The sequence below is a fragment of the Paramormyrops kingsleyae genome, chromosome 16, assembly GCF_048594095.1.
Source record: "Paramormyrops kingsleyae isolate MSU_618 chromosome 16, PKINGS_0.4, whole genome shotgun sequence".
NCBI classification, from domain to species: Eukaryota; Metazoa; Chordata; class Actinopteri; order Osteoglossiformes; family Mormyridae; genus Paramormyrops; species Paramormyrops kingsleyae.
Window position 1 is genome coordinate 29,796,605 of NC_132812.1, and position 16,899 is coordinate 29,813,503.

At 42.3% G+C, this 16,899-nt stretch overlaps 2 protein-coding genes across 21 annotated transcripts in view; one reads left to right on the forward strand and one right to left on the reverse strand.

The window, feature by feature from the left end:
- Nucleotides 1-816: 816 nt before the first annotated feature.
- On the forward strand, nucleotides 817-15,025 carry LOC111856278 (ATP-dependent RNA helicase DDX3X-like). Of its 11 annotated transcripts, none has more exons than XM_023836100.2 (22): nucleotides 817-1,143; nucleotides 2,605-2,662; nucleotides 3,007-3,054; nucleotides 4,340-4,399; nucleotides 4,879-4,971; nucleotides 5,064-5,135; nucleotides 7,847-7,912; nucleotides 8,471-8,665; nucleotides 9,196-9,325; nucleotides 9,418-9,522; nucleotides 9,609-9,708; nucleotides 9,787-9,922; nucleotides 10,013-10,110; nucleotides 10,217-10,315; nucleotides 10,404-10,564; nucleotides 10,684-10,828; nucleotides 10,912-11,056; nucleotides 11,483-11,664; nucleotides 11,745-11,862; nucleotides 12,011-12,164; nucleotides 12,247-12,371; nucleotides 12,483-15,025. In XM_023836100.2, exons 1-22 carry the CDS (start codon nucleotides 1,099-1,101, stop codon nucleotides 12,551-12,553), a joined length of 2,406 nt encoding a protein of 801 aa, XP_023691868.2. In that variant the 5' UTR covers nucleotides 817-1,098; the 3' UTR covers nucleotides 12,554-15,025. The 11 variants fall into 11 exon arrangements, with proteins under 11 accessions (XP_023691868.2, XP_023691870.2, XP_023691872.2 ...); XM_023836102.2 differs by having other exon boundaries at nucleotides 12,247-12,365; XM_023836104.2 differs by having other exon boundaries at nucleotides 8,471-8,593.
- A 390-nt stretch (nucleotides 15,026-15,415) lies between these two features.
- Nucleotides 15,416-16,899, reverse strand: part of LOC111856276 (peripheral plasma membrane protein CASK) — an 89,972-nt gene continuing 88,488 nt past the window's right edge. For all 10 annotated transcript variants that reach the window (XM_023836094.2, XM_023836099.2, XM_023836098.2 and 7 more), the window contains one exon: nucleotides 15,416-16,834. In XM_023836094.2, the coding sequence (XP_023691862.1) occupies nucleotides 16,658-16,834 (177 nt within the window). In that variant the 3' untranslated portion in view covers nucleotides 15,416-16,657. The remainder of the gene's footprint in view (nucleotides 16,835-16,899) is intronic.

The following is a 16,899-nucleotide window of genomic DNA, read 5'->3' on the forward strand; positions in this document are numbered from 1 at the left end:
CCTGTACTAGTTATCACCGACTTTACTTAGTAACTGCACACCCCTTGAGGTCAGTGATCTGAAACCTATTCTGATAGGACTAGCCATTACACTCGCATACACATCCACAATAACAAGTCGCATAATTACACCATTTCAGATCCATCTTTCATACTGCTCACCTAGTAAAACGTCACAGTGACTACATATATTTGTAATAGTAATATTACGTGGTGTCAATCAGTTGAAAGAAATAAAAATAAGTAGTTGACCGTTTTAATTCTTATGCAACTGCTTCCAAGTACAGGGTGGATAAGTATAGTAGCGCTGTAACCAGAACTGGAAATTAAGTTTACGCGTTCGCCCGAGGCGAGTAATTTAGACAAGAAAAAATTGAACACTAACCCGCTGGCTAGTAAAAAATGCATGCTGGACTACATTTTTACTGGATAGCAGAAAAAAGTCGCACCCCTTTGGTAGTATCAAAGGGAATACAGGTCACACTGATTTCAAATTAATATAATCTCACTGAATATAAACAGAGCCAACATATCCACATCTCTTCTTGCATTCTAGCTGTAGCCTACTGCTTAGTTTGACTTGCGCTCCCTCAGAATAAAACGAGTGGACCGCAATTCGCCACTAGGAAAACCACAGTTATTAAAGTGATTACCAAAGATTGGTACAGTTACAAAGATTACCAAAGACGAGTCCAGACAATATTCTCCGAATAACAAAATGTAAAATAATAAGTTAAAGGCACGTCTACTCTCTTCCAGAGAAATATCGCGATCCTTCGCGCCTCTGCGCTGTGTCGGCCGATAAAGTCTCGCGGTAGCCTGCGCGCGCTCTATCACCGCGCGGACCAGTAGAGGGTGTCAGTCTAGGCGCTCTCCCTGAGTTCACAGACCTTCCTGTTTAGCGAAGCAATTCTAAAGCCGAAACAGATCTTTTACCCAGTATTATCCCTGACATCGCTTTGTTGTTCTTATTTCGCCAGTTTTGGAAATCACGCACAAAGGAGCGACTTGGGGAAAAAAACGCGCGTTGGCGCTGCCTGCTCTCTGCCGAACAAAGAAAGTCCTTTCTGAGGATAGAGATCCCCACCAGTGCTTAGTTATGAGTCATGTGGTCGCCGAAAATGCGCACGGTCTAGACCAGCAGGTAAGCGTCGCCTCCGGTACCGGCCCCCCTGGTATCCTTCCCCCGCTAGCTTTCGGCTAATGACGGGCTAAAATGGTGGTTGGTGCTGCCGTTGGATGGGATGGTGGCGGCCGGCTGGCGAAAATGGTGGCCGGTGACGGCGATGGTGGTGGTTAAAATGGTGGTCGGCAAGTGGTGTTACTGGAGGTGATGGTGGTGATGATGATGGCGGCTTTTATCCGACCCCCAGGAACCATAGGTCCCGCTCCCGGTTTGCCTCATATGGTTCCCTATCAAAGCCGATTTTATGCCCCCGATTAAGGTGTATCCGAGATGAAAGTGACGACCCTAAAGAAAATAGTTTAACTCTGCATTGTTATTAGTACCCTAACCAGCGATGGTAACTAGTTATGTATTAACTGGGAGACGGTTTATTACTAGTGAAAAAGATGCGCCGGGCATCAGCGTAACGGCTGTTTGCTTCACCTGTTAAGTTGAAAGTAAACTGATTAACTCATAACTGTCTTGGTTTCCTCCGTTGCTAGGCGCATTACTTGTATTGTCCAGTTTAATTATACGATTGTGATGATGTGACTTGTCTGAAATAACCTGTTTCTATGTAATGTACTGCTAATTCATTTGGGTCCGTTTATATAATATGCCTTTTTAAGATTGACATCTTGTTCAGGGAAGATGGAAACAAATTGTTCTGCAAGAACCGGCAACAAACGCGTCACGCCTGGTTACGGGTGATGGGAAAATGGATTAAAAATGGCAACTAGACAGCTCACACTGTACGCTGTTCTCGGTGTGATGCGCGACGTCGTTTTTAGGGAAAGCCGTCAGTTTTGTGGATGCGTCGTACAGTGCTGTTAAAGCGTATTTGTAATGTAAACAGGCAGCCAAAGATGGCTACGCGTCTGCGCCGACAGCATAGCCGTCTGTGATGGAAATAAATGCGTGTGCAAGCTCAGCGGATTGTAAAGCGGCCCGAGCAGGGTCCCGGGTGTCGGGTTTCGAGCTGCAGCGGCTCGCTCGGGTCCGCTTGGGACGCAGTGTACCGGCGGATCTCACCGAGCACGCAGCAGTCCATCGGCTTTCTCTTTTCCCCCCCACTGCATTTATTTTATTGCATTTGGTCAGGAAGTACGTCACGTTTTGACTTGGCTCTCCCCTCCATCCATGCTACCTTAGCTTGCCGTGTATCTATCCCCTTACGGCACTAGAACACATAGCTTTCACCCTTTGCCTCGGGGTACAGTAATAGTGTATATGCATTTCTTGCACACTTGGTAATTCAATACGTTCAGCTTTAGTGAGCCGGACATGTGCTCCAGTGCCTGGGCTTGGATCACGCAGTTTCTCATCTCATCTGTTTAAATATCGCATCGACTCCTTCCAGCTGTTTATTTTACAGTCTTGGCCATAGCATAAAACCACAGTGGTTGATGGGATTTGACACTGGTTTAATTTTTCTTCCAGCTTGCTGCCCTAGACTTGAACTCCGCAGCTGATATACAGGGTGGCGGAGGCACTGGCAGTAAGTGTTTCCGCTGTGTTCAGCCTTCATGCACATAGTTTTCACATCCGTAGGTGTAGGGTGGTTTCACCTGTATTCCGATGGCAGTCCGAGGACGCTTATCGTGGCTCAAAGATTGTCATGGTTCTGTCACTGTATAAGCATTTCTGCAGAAGTTCAACCACTGCTAGCTACAGGAAAGTCTCTGAAAAACATTGTAGAACAATTGAGCCGAGGTCTGCCATTTTAACATGTTGTTCACATATTTGTAGATCAGTCTGAAGAATTATTCAAGTCTTAATCAGCAAGCTCTATGATCTACATACACTTCAGGTGTTCACCACATAAATGTCTCTTACCCTCAGGACGATACATTCCACCTCATCTGCGGAACAAAGAGGCTTCAAAAAATGGTAAGCTCTTGGAATATCTGAAATTGCTTGTTTCCTCATTGCTAATGTCCTCTTCGAGAGAGCATGAGGGAAGAAACGTCCACTGTTAGCTTTAATTTTGCTCTTCAGATTACCGGTCTGTTCCTCACTACCATGTTGCCTGCATTGCATTCTTTACAGTGTATAAAGGCATCTAGTTTGGTAAATTTGGTTTAAAATTTCTTAGAATGTGGCTGAATTTATGTGTCATGCTTGGATTTTAAGACTTGCGTGATTTATAAGAGTACTGGGAGCCAAACTGGTTTAAGGCTATAATCTTCAGCCAAGGTACCTTGCCTTAAGAAAACACAATATGTACATTGGAGCGTGATGCTTGTTTATATAAAGACTGGGAGAACCTTGAACACGTTCAAGATTTTTCATTTGCCAGAGGGGTCGAATTACACTTGAAGAGGTATATCTTCTGCAAATTTTTATGTGATGACAACACTGAACTCTATACTCAAATTCTCTGGCTGTGCTGCTCTGAGTACTGGCCAGTTCAGGTCAGTTTTCACTCAGCCATTGCATGGGGAGGTGTACTAAAACTGAAGAGTTGTGCAAAATAGACGATTGATTGTCAGCTATCTAAATGACATTGGCTAGAGACAATGTTCTTTCAGGGCGCAGCAGGTCATGGTTATAAGAACATAAGAACTATACAAACGAGAGGAGGCCATTTGGCCCATCGAGCTCGCTTGGGGAGAACTTAACTAATAGCTCAGAGTTGTTAAAATCTTATCTAGCTCTGATTTAAAGGAACCCAAAGATTCAGCTTGCACTACGTTATCAGGAAGACTATTCCATATGGGTGGATATGGATGATAATCATTTGATGTGAAGTTTGAATAAGTGAGCTGTTGGTTGACAGCCTGAATAAATTTTAATAGATTTTATTTTCTCTGGGAATTTGCTATAGACATCAATTCAGTTCATTAGATGTTTTCAGTTTTTAAGATCGTTTTAATATTGAAAAACTGATCCTTTTTTTGTTTCACTTGGTGAGAATGTTATGCTTGTTCTGGAACTTTTAGGAGATGTGAATGTGCAAGTTTGCTTAAATTGGCCTTTAATATCTTAAATTGGCCTCATGCAGTATAGAGGGATTAAGACTAGCATGTCATTTGTTAGTTTTGTAGTGTTTTGTGATCAGGGTGATGTGGGGAGTGATTTGGAGACAATCTTTGAGCTTTGAGTGGTAATACTATTTAAATGTGTACAAGCCTTTGAATATTTTTCTTAATACTTTTTTTTAACTTTTTTACAGCAGGAAATGAATATGCTTCTCGTAGGCAGAGTGGTTATTCAGTGGCACCAGTAATGGGCTGTAAGTCACCAGACAGTTTTACTGAACAAAGCTCTATGCTGAATGCATGGCCTTCATGCTGATTGTCGGCATTAGAGCCTTTTAATGGGAACTTGCATGACATCTGCTTGTTGTGCATTGGCTGTAGTTTTTTTTTTTTTTTTTGCCACGCAGTGACTTGGATCATTTTGCTGCAGTGAGGAGCTCCCCTGAACACATACAGCTGCAGCTGAGGTCTTTATCTTGGCGAGTCGCACAGTGGTGGTCGCATGGCCCCAGTGGGAAGCTGACTACCTAGCTAACTGTGCTAATAACAGTAGCAATGAGCGCTTGCTGTCTTTGTTCCATTTCACATTGGAGGCTTGTCCTGCTTTTTCCTCTGTGAGTCTTTACTAGGGCTTGGAACGTTGGACTATCTGCTGCTTTTGGGTGATGCACTGATAAGTTGTGTGGGTGTTTAATTTGCCAAAGGTGCCTTATTAAGCAGGAATGTCCCAAAGTTTCTCCTAAACAGCCCCCTCAGACTTGGCATCCAGAGTACAGCCGTAGGCTCAGGAATGACTGTATGACGGAATGGGATGACTTTAGGCTCGGTAACTATTTTATCTTCACCCCTTTTTCGCCTCCCTCACTTGGTTTTGTGCTGTTGTGTTGTGTTGATCTAGGGCATTGTGCTTTTGCTTAGGTCACCAGAGATATCCCTCCCAGGAAATCTCCTTTTATCAGCCCTACAGTGGCAGCTGGCCAGCCAGATATGGTAGATCTGGACTTGCCTGCATGGGACTGAAGACTGCTGCTTGGCTATTAGTCATGCTTGTTCAGACTGGTGATTCAGGCAATTTTGCATGACAGCGTTCACCGCCCCCCCCCTTCCCAATTAGTCAATATTAAACACTGCTTTAAAAAGCCAATTTGCTAAGAAACATCAGTGTTTTGCTTTCTAGGTCACCAGTTTTCTCTGATCACCTTGTGTTCTGCTGGCTGCCGTGAGCAGTGCCAGGCTTTTGGTACTGATGAAACGTTCACTTTTAGTGCCTGAATTGAATTCGGATTCAGGGCTGCAGAGTGCTTAAAGCAGTCTGATACTGATGAAATGTTTACTTTTAGTGCCTGAATTGAATTTGGATTCAGGGCTGCAGAGTGCTTAAAGCAGTCTGATTCTGGCCTTTGCAAAAAAGAATACAAATGCATTAAACAGACTTTTAAATAAACACACAGGTTTATAACAAATGTCATGGAAATTCTCTCATACTTCATATGGAGCTTCTGAGAATCTTCCATTTCTTGTAACCTTGTCATATCATATTGCTCATTTAAAAGGACTTCTGCTTAAATGAAGCTTGTCACATAAAGGTCTACTTGGGAAGTGTTGGGGCTCGATTATATAAACGATATATACACATTGTCATATTTACAGAAGAATGGAAAAACTTTGCTTGATAGCATACATCAGCCTATCAGATCACGGAAATGAACTTGATTACAACAACATCCTTTTCAAAATGGAGATATTGTGGATAAACGTGGTTAGAGAGACCTTGGTGGTGTAGCAATACTTCGGTTAAGTCTGAGACACAGCAGACTCGCACTGTGTGTTGTAAACTCTGCCTAAAACTTGTGCTAACTAAAACTGGAAATACAACAAAGTTATTTCACCACCTGAAGCATTTCCTTCCCGTTGAACAGGGGTGTCAAACTCCATTCCTGGGGGGCAAGTGCCCTGTGTAGCTTAGCTCTTTCCCCGTTTCCACCACAAATGATTTGGCTCAAAAGCTGTGTGATAATTAGAACAAGGAGGTGCAATGAATCAGGTGTGTTAAACAAGGGGAAACCCAAATATGTGCAGGACTCTGGCCCTCCAGGACTGGAGTTTGACACCCCTGCCATAGAACATACAGAATGCAACTGCTTAGAGTGACACACCATCAATGTCACACATGTCCCCTGGAACAAGCAGCGAGGCAGTGAGAGAAGCTCAGGGACAAACCATACGGTCTGTTCTCTTGTCTTATGCCCTTTAACAAAATGGTTTACCTTTGTATGATTTATTGTAATTACATTCAGTTCACAGTCCATTCAATTTGTAGTCATTTATCATGTTCGGAGTCTCCTTAATGGGAGATCTAAGGGAATTTTTTAGCAAAAATGGACCCTTGAAATAGACAGTGTGATAATTATCAGTATCGACTGATATGGGGGGGGGGCGGAATGATCATGCTAAAATGTTTTGCCATATCTAGCCCTAGTAAGTGTTTTTAGTGCAGGTAGACAAAACTGTAGAATAACTTGTTGCAGTTTTAGCTTTTTGTCTGTTTGAATTGCCTCATAACTGCTGTTGGATCATAATGGAAATTAAGTCTCACACCTTGCACACAATTAATTAATTTCTTGCAAGTTTCCCTTTGTGGGGATTTTAAGCGACACAAGCTGAGGGCACAAAATCCATATGGATCTTCTTTCATTATTAAAATGAACAAATTTCAGCTTTATAACGTAATACAGATGTTTTAGTATAAATAGTTATACATTTATTATCCTATGCTAGCATTAATTCATTGAACTTTTAAAGGATTTCCTTTTGTTAAATAGTTCAGTTGTTAAAACGGTGTCAGTCTAAACTCAGAATTTCCCCTCAACCTTCCTCTTGAACTCTTGAATTTTGGGTTTTATATCGCTTACGGTCAGCACAATCTCTTAATACAGATGCTCCCCAGGTTACGATGGTCCTTGTTACGATATTTCGACTTAACGATGGGTAAATGTTTTTCACTTTCAGTACGTCATTCAATAAATTACATGAGATATTCAACATTTTATTATGAAATAAGATTTTTTGATTTTGCTCAACTGTCGTAAGTGTTCTAAGTGTGTTTAAGATGGGCTGGGCTAGGCTGTGATGTTTGTTAGATGTACTGTATTAAAATGCATTTCCGGCTTACGATGTTTTCACCTTGCGATAGCTTTATCAGAATGTAACCCCATCGTAACCTGGGGAGAGGTTGTATTTCAAACCTCAAAAAGCATGTCTCTTACCAGAAAAGTAACTACTAAACATTTAGGATTGATAGGTGCACAGTAAAAGTCACATTTACTTATTGTTAGCAGCTGATACATACAAATGTAATTGATGTTTTCTTAACATCTAACAGATTGGAGTTGTCTAATAATTAGAAAATTCTACTTACGGCTAAAAGAACACAGAATGTGTGTGAACTCAAGTGTGGCATTTGCTGGTTGTGTGGTTCTGAATTTGAATCAGTGTCCGGTGCTTTTGTCAAAGACTTGCTGCTCCAGTACATGAAAACTGGATCTAGTAGTGTTGTCTGTGTGAGATTTTGGCTCCATTTGGCTTGTGGCATGGTCCTGGTCTTGGTCCTGGTCTCGGTCCTGGTCTCATGATCCTCGTTATGGCTTGCAGCATTGTTATGGCCCTGCAGTTCTAGTTTGTAACAGATCTCTTGCTTTCAGCTTCTCCTGCCCATACTGATGGGGATGACGACACAGCCAGTGTGGTGAGCTGGGCGGACCGTTGTGGTAAATGTTCAGTAGGGCAAAAAGCGGCATTTTGGTTCAGCTTTGAACATCTCTGTAGCGTGACTGGGCCTCTTTCCTGACCAACTTTTGGTTCCTCTTTGAGATACATGCTCAAATAATTTGATTTGTAGGCTTTTGTTTTTAAGCAAATACAGGATTTTCCTGTGGGTAGGAAGCTTGTCAGTGCTCGTACTTGGTGTGTAGGGTACCAGGTGTCTGTTAATTCTGGATAAATTATATTCAGAATGACATGTACTTATTGCGACTTTTCTCATTTGGATAACTTCAGTTTGGTTTTCAGGTTTAAGGTTGTGTGTGTGGTTGAATTAGAGGCCCGATTAGTGTATAAAAATAGAATGTTTGCAAAACTGAGGTCTCCCATAGATATGTTGTTGCATGAGAAATTTTAGTTGATGATTTTATTGGTATAGTAACCATTCTTTTTGGAAAACATGATTTGGAATTGGAGGTGGATGCTGTACCAACACCCCAAACCTCAAACTCCACTAGACTAGGTGTTTACACCAAGGCTCTTTTCTTCACTTTTCCCAATCTCAGACTCTCCTGGATGGGATGGTGGACGCAACGGCTTTGTGAATGGATACCACGATGGCAGGGATAGTCGCATGAATGGCGATCGCAGCGGTTTTGGGGGACGCGGGCCATCTCGCACAGACAGAGGTGGGCGTGGTGGATACCGTGGCAACCGGGGCAGTGGATCATTTAACCAGTCCCAACCAACGCAAAATGCAGGTGGGAAAAGTAATCTTGTAGGAAGCTTGTAGTCCCTACACTGAATGTATGTTTAGAAGCTATAGGTTACTTATTCATTGGATAAAAGTGCATCTTGCGATAGGGACCATCGGTGCTTCAATGGCTGTCTTTGGAAAGTCTACAAACGACGATTTGTCAAGTTTGTTGGGTGGGTCAGAGTGCAAGGTTCCTTATTCCTCCACAGCAGCTCCTGTGGATCAGCTGCTTTTAGGACTGTGGATGGAATCAAATGAATAGAGCCCTTCTGAGAGTGTTATGTCACTTAGTGAAGCGTACGTACTGAAAAAGATCTGGTAGTTGACACCACGCACCTGGGGGGGGGGGGTGTTTGGCAGTTTTTAGCCTCCTTAAGTTTGCATATGTGACACATGACAGAATAATTAGCTGATCGAGATTGGGAGAAAATTGAACTAAAGATAATTATAGTGTCTTTCAAAGACCATCAGATGGCTTATATGTTAGTGGCCAAATTGTGAGTTTTATTGCCCCTTCCACCAAAATGTTCCTAGGATTTGCCTTTGACAAAGATGGCGGATGGAATAGTTCCAAAGACAGAGATGCATACACTAGCTTTGGAGGGCGCAATGACAGAGGGAAGTCTTCATTCTTCAGTGATAGAGGTGCCGGGACACGAGGAAGGTAAGGGTTGTACGCAGATCTTTTTGTACGTAGCATGTACATTTGCGAAATGGTGGTTTCTGCTACACATTCTGAACACACATTCTGGACAGATTTGAACGTGGAGGCTTTGGGGGCAGCAACAGCCGGTGGGTGGAGGACTCGAGAGACGAGGAGGACTGGTCCAAACCAACTTCTCCAAATGAGCGCTTGGAACAGTAAGCATATCCCTGCGTTTCCTTCTTGTGTCGGCGCATTGATGTATGTTATGGGCTAACCAGAAGACATTACTGTTTCTCCTCAGTGAGCTCTTCTCTGGAAGCAATACGGGGATTAACTTTGAGAAGTATGACGACATTCCTGTAGAAGCCACAGGCACCAATTGCCCACCCCATATTGAAAGTGTGAGTTAATATGGATGTGAATGATCTCCCTTGGAATTACTTGCAAAGGACTTGACTTGAATTGACTCTGATCTGCAGTTCCATGATGTTGACATGGGAGAGATTATCATGGGCAACATAGCTCTGAGCCGTTACACGAAGCCCACTCCTGTCCAGAAGCATGCTATTCCCATCATCAAGACTAAGAGGGACCTTATGGCCTGTGCTCAGACCGGTCAGTACTCCTTGCTGCTCTGCTGGTGTTTTTGGGTCAGACTTCCTTGCTGCTCTTTATAAATTGGAAAATTCTACCTTTTCTTAACAGGCTCTGGGAAAACGGCAGCGTTTCTGCTTCCCGTGCTGAGTCAGATTTACACTGAGGGTCCCGGAGAGGCACTACAGGCCATGAAAGCTAGCAATCAGGTACTTCTGATTCAGCCGTGTTGCTCATTTAATATCAGGGACTTGAATTGTGGCATTAGAGTAACATTGTTTATTTCGCAAATTTGATTCTTTTAAATGTATCTAGGAAAATGGGAAGTATGGGCGTCGCAAGCAGTTCCCAATCTCTCTGGTTCTGGCCCCAACTAGAGAGCTCGCTCTGCAGATCTATGATGAGGCCCGAAAGGTACTTGGCTTATGGAAGTTCCCATGAGTAATTTTTTTTATAACTGGTTAAACTCTGCTATATCTGGTGACCCACCCTTTCCTTCCAGTTTGCCTACAGGTCCAGAGTGCGCCCCTGTGTTGTGTATGGAGGAGCAGACATCGGCCAGCAGATCCGTGACCTCGAGAGGGGCTGCCATCTTTTGGTGGCCACACCTGGACGTCTGGTAGACATGATGGAGAGAGGAAAAATAGGCCTAGATTACTGCAAGTGAGTCTACATTGAAACAGCTGCAGAAGCCAACATTGCTTCCTGATTGAAGCCACCCTCATGAGCGAGTGTTTTGTTTTTCCCCTTCATATTCATCTAAGTTGTACTTTCTTCTTCAGCTACCTGGTTCTGGATGAGGCAGACAGAATGCTTGACATGGGCTTCGAGCCTCAGATCCGCCGCATCGTCGAGCAGGATACCATGCCGCCTAAGGGTCTCAGGCATACCATGATGTTCAGCGCCACCTTCCCCAAGGAAATTCAGGTAAAACCCAGGGCAGGAATGACGAGGAAGTGACACAAAAAAGACCCCTTTTAATTAAGCCTGTCGTGTTTGTTCATTTTCAGATTCTTGCTCGTGACTTCCTGGAGGAGTACATTTTCCTGGCTGTCGGCCGTGTGGGATCAACTTCTGAGAATATCACCCAGAAAGTGGTCTGGGTGGAAGAGAGCGACAAGAGATCTTTTCTGCTGGATCTGCTGAATGCCACTGGTATTTTATATTCCTTCTTCAGTGAATGTCTGATGAGATAAACTGAGTAGAAACTTCAAACTAATGCACTGTACAAAATATAATAGACTAAATGTTTCCTTAAGCCAGGATTTCCGCTTACCTATTCTTTTTAGTTTTTTAAAAATAAAGGTCGATATAATGTCACCTTGTTTTTATGTACTGCTAGCTTAATTTTGAACCTGGAAGCAACCTGCTGCTCAGTGTAGCCTCTACCAGCAGAACGACGATTAAACCAAGATTTAACAATGCAGATTGTTTTAAAAATAGAGGGGGTCTCAATTTTTTCCAGAGCTGTATTAGTTCATGGTTTGTACTTGAGTAGTGACCGAGTTGTTGATTTTACTTGGGCCCCCTGAAGTAAAGTTACCGAATGTTTTAATCTTTTTTTTTTTTTTTTTTTTGTAGGTAAAGACTCCCTCACCCTGGTGTTTGTGGAAACGAAGAAGGGAGCAGACGCCCTGGAGGACTTCCTGTACCGCGAGGGCTATGCCTGTACCAGTATCCATGGCGACCGCTCTCAGAGGGATAGGGAAGAGGCACTCCATCAGTTCCGTTCTGGAAGATGCCCCATCTTGGTTGCTACAGCGGTATGTAGAATTCCACACCCGCAGCATTTACGCAGTAAGGTAACTGAACAACCAGGCAAAATGTGTGGTTTCTCCTGTAGGTTGCTGCACGTGGACTAGATATCTCCAATGTAAAGCACGTCATCAACTTTGATTTGCCCAGCGATATTGAGGAATATGTCCACCGCATTGGTCGTACTGGACGTGTTGGAAATCTTGGTGAAACTTCTGCATTCATTGAAGTTTACTCCATTTTCACTAACATGACTGTGTTGCACACTGATCACTGATTTTTCTACTCTGTCCCCAAAACCTGTAGGGAAAAAATGTTTGTATTTTTTTTTTTTTTTTTTCCTTTTACCCATAGGTTTGGCTACATCTTTCTTCAATGACAAGAACAGCAACATCACAAAGGATCTTCTAGACCTCCTGGTTGAAGCTAAACAGGAGGTTCCTTCATGGCTGGAGAGCCTGGCTTATGAGCATCAGCATAAAAGTAGCAGCCGTGGACGTTCCAAGAGGTAAGTTTGGATTTTATCTGTGAATTTGAGAGGTCAGGATGCTTCATTTGCGTTCACGGCACGGACTTCTGTCTCTCCCAAGGTTTTCTGGAGGTTTCGGTGCCCGTGATTATCGTCAGAGCAGCAGCAGCGGCACCAGCTTTGGCACCCGCGGGAATCGCAACACCGGGGGTCACGGGGGGAGCCGAGGATTTGGTGGTGGTAAGGGTTGGTTTCACACTCTCCTCATTGGGGGGAGAGAGAGGTGTCCATGCTTGGTGTATGACCTCCCCCCACCATTTACCAGGAATTTACTTTTTTTTTTTTCCTCCTCCTCAGGTTTTGGAAACTTCTACAGCAATGATGGATATGGAGGAAATTATTCCCAAGTTGACTGGTGGGGAAACTAACGCCACAGACGATGGAGATGGCCATGCCAAATTAGCTGAATGGAAACCACATGTAACTTTGCCAGACTTTACCCTGTGTAGCTTCAAGAACTCGCAGTACATTACCATCTGTGATTCTCTGACATTCTGGAAGCGAGCGTCAGACTGAAGATAGCCTTCGGGAGAGAGAGAACATGGCTTCTAATAACTCCTAACAGATTCCTGGACTCTAGTTATCCACTGCACTTCACTTTTTTATTTTATTTGTTAAACTGAGGATCATTTGTTAATGTACTGTACCTTTAAAATCAGACAGTTTTATTTTTTAAATGTCATTAAATGGCTAAACTTGACCAGGAGATCAATTAAGGCATAAATCTTGTACTGAATCAAACCTTGGCAAACACTGGAATGATTTGACTGAAAAGTCATTCTTCCATTTTGAACCTCAAATTGTCACAAGGAACATCTAAAGCTGCCTACTGACTATAACAAGCAGTTTGTGGAACCATCACGGATGTATTCGGTTTAAGGCATCGATTCCTTGTGTAGCAACTTAAGGGATGAAGAGTTCTAGTTTCTTTGCTCACTCTATCCTGGATAGGTACCTATAAGGATATGGTTGTCTTGAAAAAGCCATTCCCATGGCACTCCTAATCGACAAGTAATTTGAGCACTGTTGTTTAACACTGTTTGATACTATGCTGAAACTAATTCTTTATGTCCTGCAATTGACTTGACAGTGTTAAGGCAGCTAGTAATCTACCGTCAGCTAGCTGTGAGGGGGGGGCAGTGTTTTTATTGTTTTTCTTTTTTTGTCCTTTACTTGAATCACTAAAGGGGCAACTGAAAAAAAATGTTTTTGATACATTTTTTTAAACTTAGATGAATTTGAAAACCTGCCATGCCGGAAGATGGAATGGCTTGTATGAGGACCACAGTACGGATGTGGCCTTGTAGAGTGTTCCGGCCAATTCGGTATCAAACGCATGCTAGTGTTGTTTTTTGGTCAAGGAGTTAAAACAAATGAATTGTGCAGGCTTTAACTTTATAAACAATTTTTTTCTTTCCCAAGCTGCGTTAATTTCTGAAGGACATCCTTGGCTTTTGTTTTTTATTTTTTTCCTTTTTTGTGAATGGCTACCATTGCCAGATTGCTGAGGTCTGTAATGTATGCAGAACTGCACACAGGAAGTTGGCAGGGACAGTGCAGTCTGGGTCACCTCCATTTTACTTGCATAGGTTTCCATTACATACTGGCTGTGTATTCCACTAAATCTGGCCAAAGACTGGTTTTGTTTTATTTTTTCCCTTCTTGTACATTAATGCAGTTTGCTCTCTGGGGGGTAGATCTGCCTTTACATGCATCTAAATCATTGGCCAGGTTGCCAGCAGTGGCTTGTTTTAACACGGTGGAGGAAGAGGTGAGAAAATGGCATTCAACGTAAGTGCAATAGATTTTTCTCAAAGTGTGTCGTGCCTTGAAATTTTTAAACATGAACTAAAGCAGATGCACTGACAGTGATGAGGTAACTTAGGATGAATGGTGCTATTTAAGTTGAGTCTTGTATGTTGTGCCCATCAAGTTGTACAGAGTTGTTTTATTGCACTTTTTATGTCTGGAGTGCGTGTCCTTAAGCTTCCAAATGTGTGGATGGTGTGAAACGCAGCTTGTTTACAAAAGGGGAAGGGTTCTTGATATTTAACCAGGATTTATTTGGGACCAGGGGGATTAGCAGTTGGGGAATTTAGCTATTTGCACAGATTTCTAGATTCTACTTTTGCTGCTAGGTTTGTGTAATTTATGAAGCATTTCTTGAGAAATATTTATTTTTATAAGCCTAAAAGTGATTCTTTGAAAGTTTCAAGAAACTTGACCAAAAGACAGTACAAAAACACTGGCACTTGAATGTTGAATGCCACCCGTATGCGTGAGATTTATATTTCGGGGTAGTGTGAGCGTTTAATTGTTAATCGTATTGGACTCAACCAAATTCCACACTTCTTACTTGGTCTTGTGGCCAAATTACTAGAATATTTAATTGGCTACCAAAACTGAAAAAGGATCAAACATGCCAAGGTTTGGATATGTGATCAAAATAGCAATGCATTTTCTAAATGTATCCTGTGCAAAGTGTCCAGATCCAATTCTGTTGCTTTTTTCTTTTTCAGCAAATGTCTGGCACATGGTAATCTTAACATGTGGTTATTCTGTTGTAATTGCATATTTGGTGTCTGGTGTTTGACCTCTGTAGCATCTGGCATGTGCTGGCTACAGCAATAAGCCCTGGAGCAGGAGAGTGGTACCACGACAGAAATGGGAAAGGGTTGGCAGGTGCCGAGTGCTGCAAAGGGAACACCATGAACCTTTAGGGTTTAGTATTTGCTTTATGTACTAGTTTAGATGCTATGCACTGCACGAGAAAACTCAGCTGTGCGTTTATTGTATGATTTTACCAAAATAAAGCATTGGGGGGGAAAGACTAAGGTGCATTTAAGTGTGAAAGTGTCACTTTGGACTCGATGTTGAATAAAACCCCCCCTCATCTCCCTAAATATCCATATTCCTGGATGACTTTAAATCCAGCTGAAATGTGCTCAAGTGTCACATTTGGACAGTTAATTTAGAAATGGGGAGGGGACCAGGACAGTTTGTCATTTACAGACTACAGCCAAGTAGCTGTTAAAAGTTTATATGAGAGGCCTTAATTGTGATGGGTAAAGATTTGCATGTGCACATATGTAGACTACCACAAATTACTGTGATAAACATTTTCACCAAGACCGGGCAGAGTCCCATTTTGAAAAATTGGTATTAGACCAGCCCTTTGTGACAGGAATTTCCAACATGAGGCACATTCTCAATCAATCACCACACCGGAGCCTAAGCATCTCCCACTCATCCCATATCTGATCATAATGGGAGTAGTTTAATCTGCAGGCCATTCACTGGCCATTGGACCATCACTCAACAAAGACTCAAGGCAGTGAAACATACAGAAGATTCAAAGGCATTTTACTTTTTGAACACAGAAAAGGAAATATTAAAAAAAAAAAAAAAACTTTATACTCAGAAACTGCTTTGTCATTTGCAGAGAAATTTACAGAGGGCAGTTTGTCATATACATGGTGTTTCTGATGCACAGACTGGTACTTTGCAAATTTAATTTGCAAAATCCATGCACCACATCACACAATAAAAATCTGCATTTTTTTTTTTCGTTGATTAAACAAAACAATACTCTGACGACACATTTCTGATGTGGCGGATGATGTCTGGAGTAGTTTCCTCCCCTTGTTCATATAACGAATGAAGAGAATTTTTAAACAACTCACTACATGGTTTATAAAAACCAGTTCCCCATAATGCAAGATAGGTGCATAGGTGTCGTGTTCAGGTATTATGTCATCCAAACAAATGGAATGTTCTTTGCTGGAGATGTTTAATAACACTGACAGCATGTAAGCTTGCAAATGTTCACATGCATGAGAACTCATTCAAATCTCTAAAACTTCTATGGATTTCTTTAGAGAGAGACAGTATCTGTTCAGAGAATGATTGTTCAAACCGTGAAATGCAACATAAGTATTACAGCTGTCACTGGAAGAGATAGGTGAGAGATTATGGGGATATTACTAAATATTCTGTTAAAATAAATTGAGAATTCAGTACAGCATTTACAAAGACAATCCTGTAGGTTCTGTGCTTTTCATCATTCTATAGAGTCAACCACAGGTAATGCCTGGAGTACATAAAGGAAAGTACAATTCAATGTGCAACACAGTACCATTGAAAAATAAATGTTAGGGACACACTGATGCATTCACCTTCTCATATCTCCCCTCCAACATCTTGTGAATACTGTCTCTTAAAAAAAAAAAAAAAGCTAGAAAATGTTGCCTCCTAATCATAAGGACATGACAATATTTAAATTTTTATACAACACTACATTCTAGGTAGTTTGTAAGGGCTGGGACCGATTGACTTTAGGTCATGTACAGAGTTTTTTTTTTTTTTTTTTTTTTTGAGACGTCCGATTCTTTGAAAGAATGACACTCTGTAGAGATGCATTGCAAAGAGGGGGGGAAGGGATTACTGGAGGGGAGACATGGATAAAGTGAGGTCTAGTAGACCCAGGAGACAGGAACCCATTGGGCAGTGTTGCACACCAAATCCATGGCTTCTTCAAGGTGCCGGATGGTCTCGTCAATCTCATTGTTGATGATGGTCTGGTCGAAGTAGTGTGCATACGTCTTCTGTAGGATCTCAGACTCCTTCTGCAGCCTCTGTAGAGACTCGTCCTGAGAGAGGAGACAGATCGATATGAGCCTGGTTTCAGTAGCACACGTGAGAAATCTCAACACCG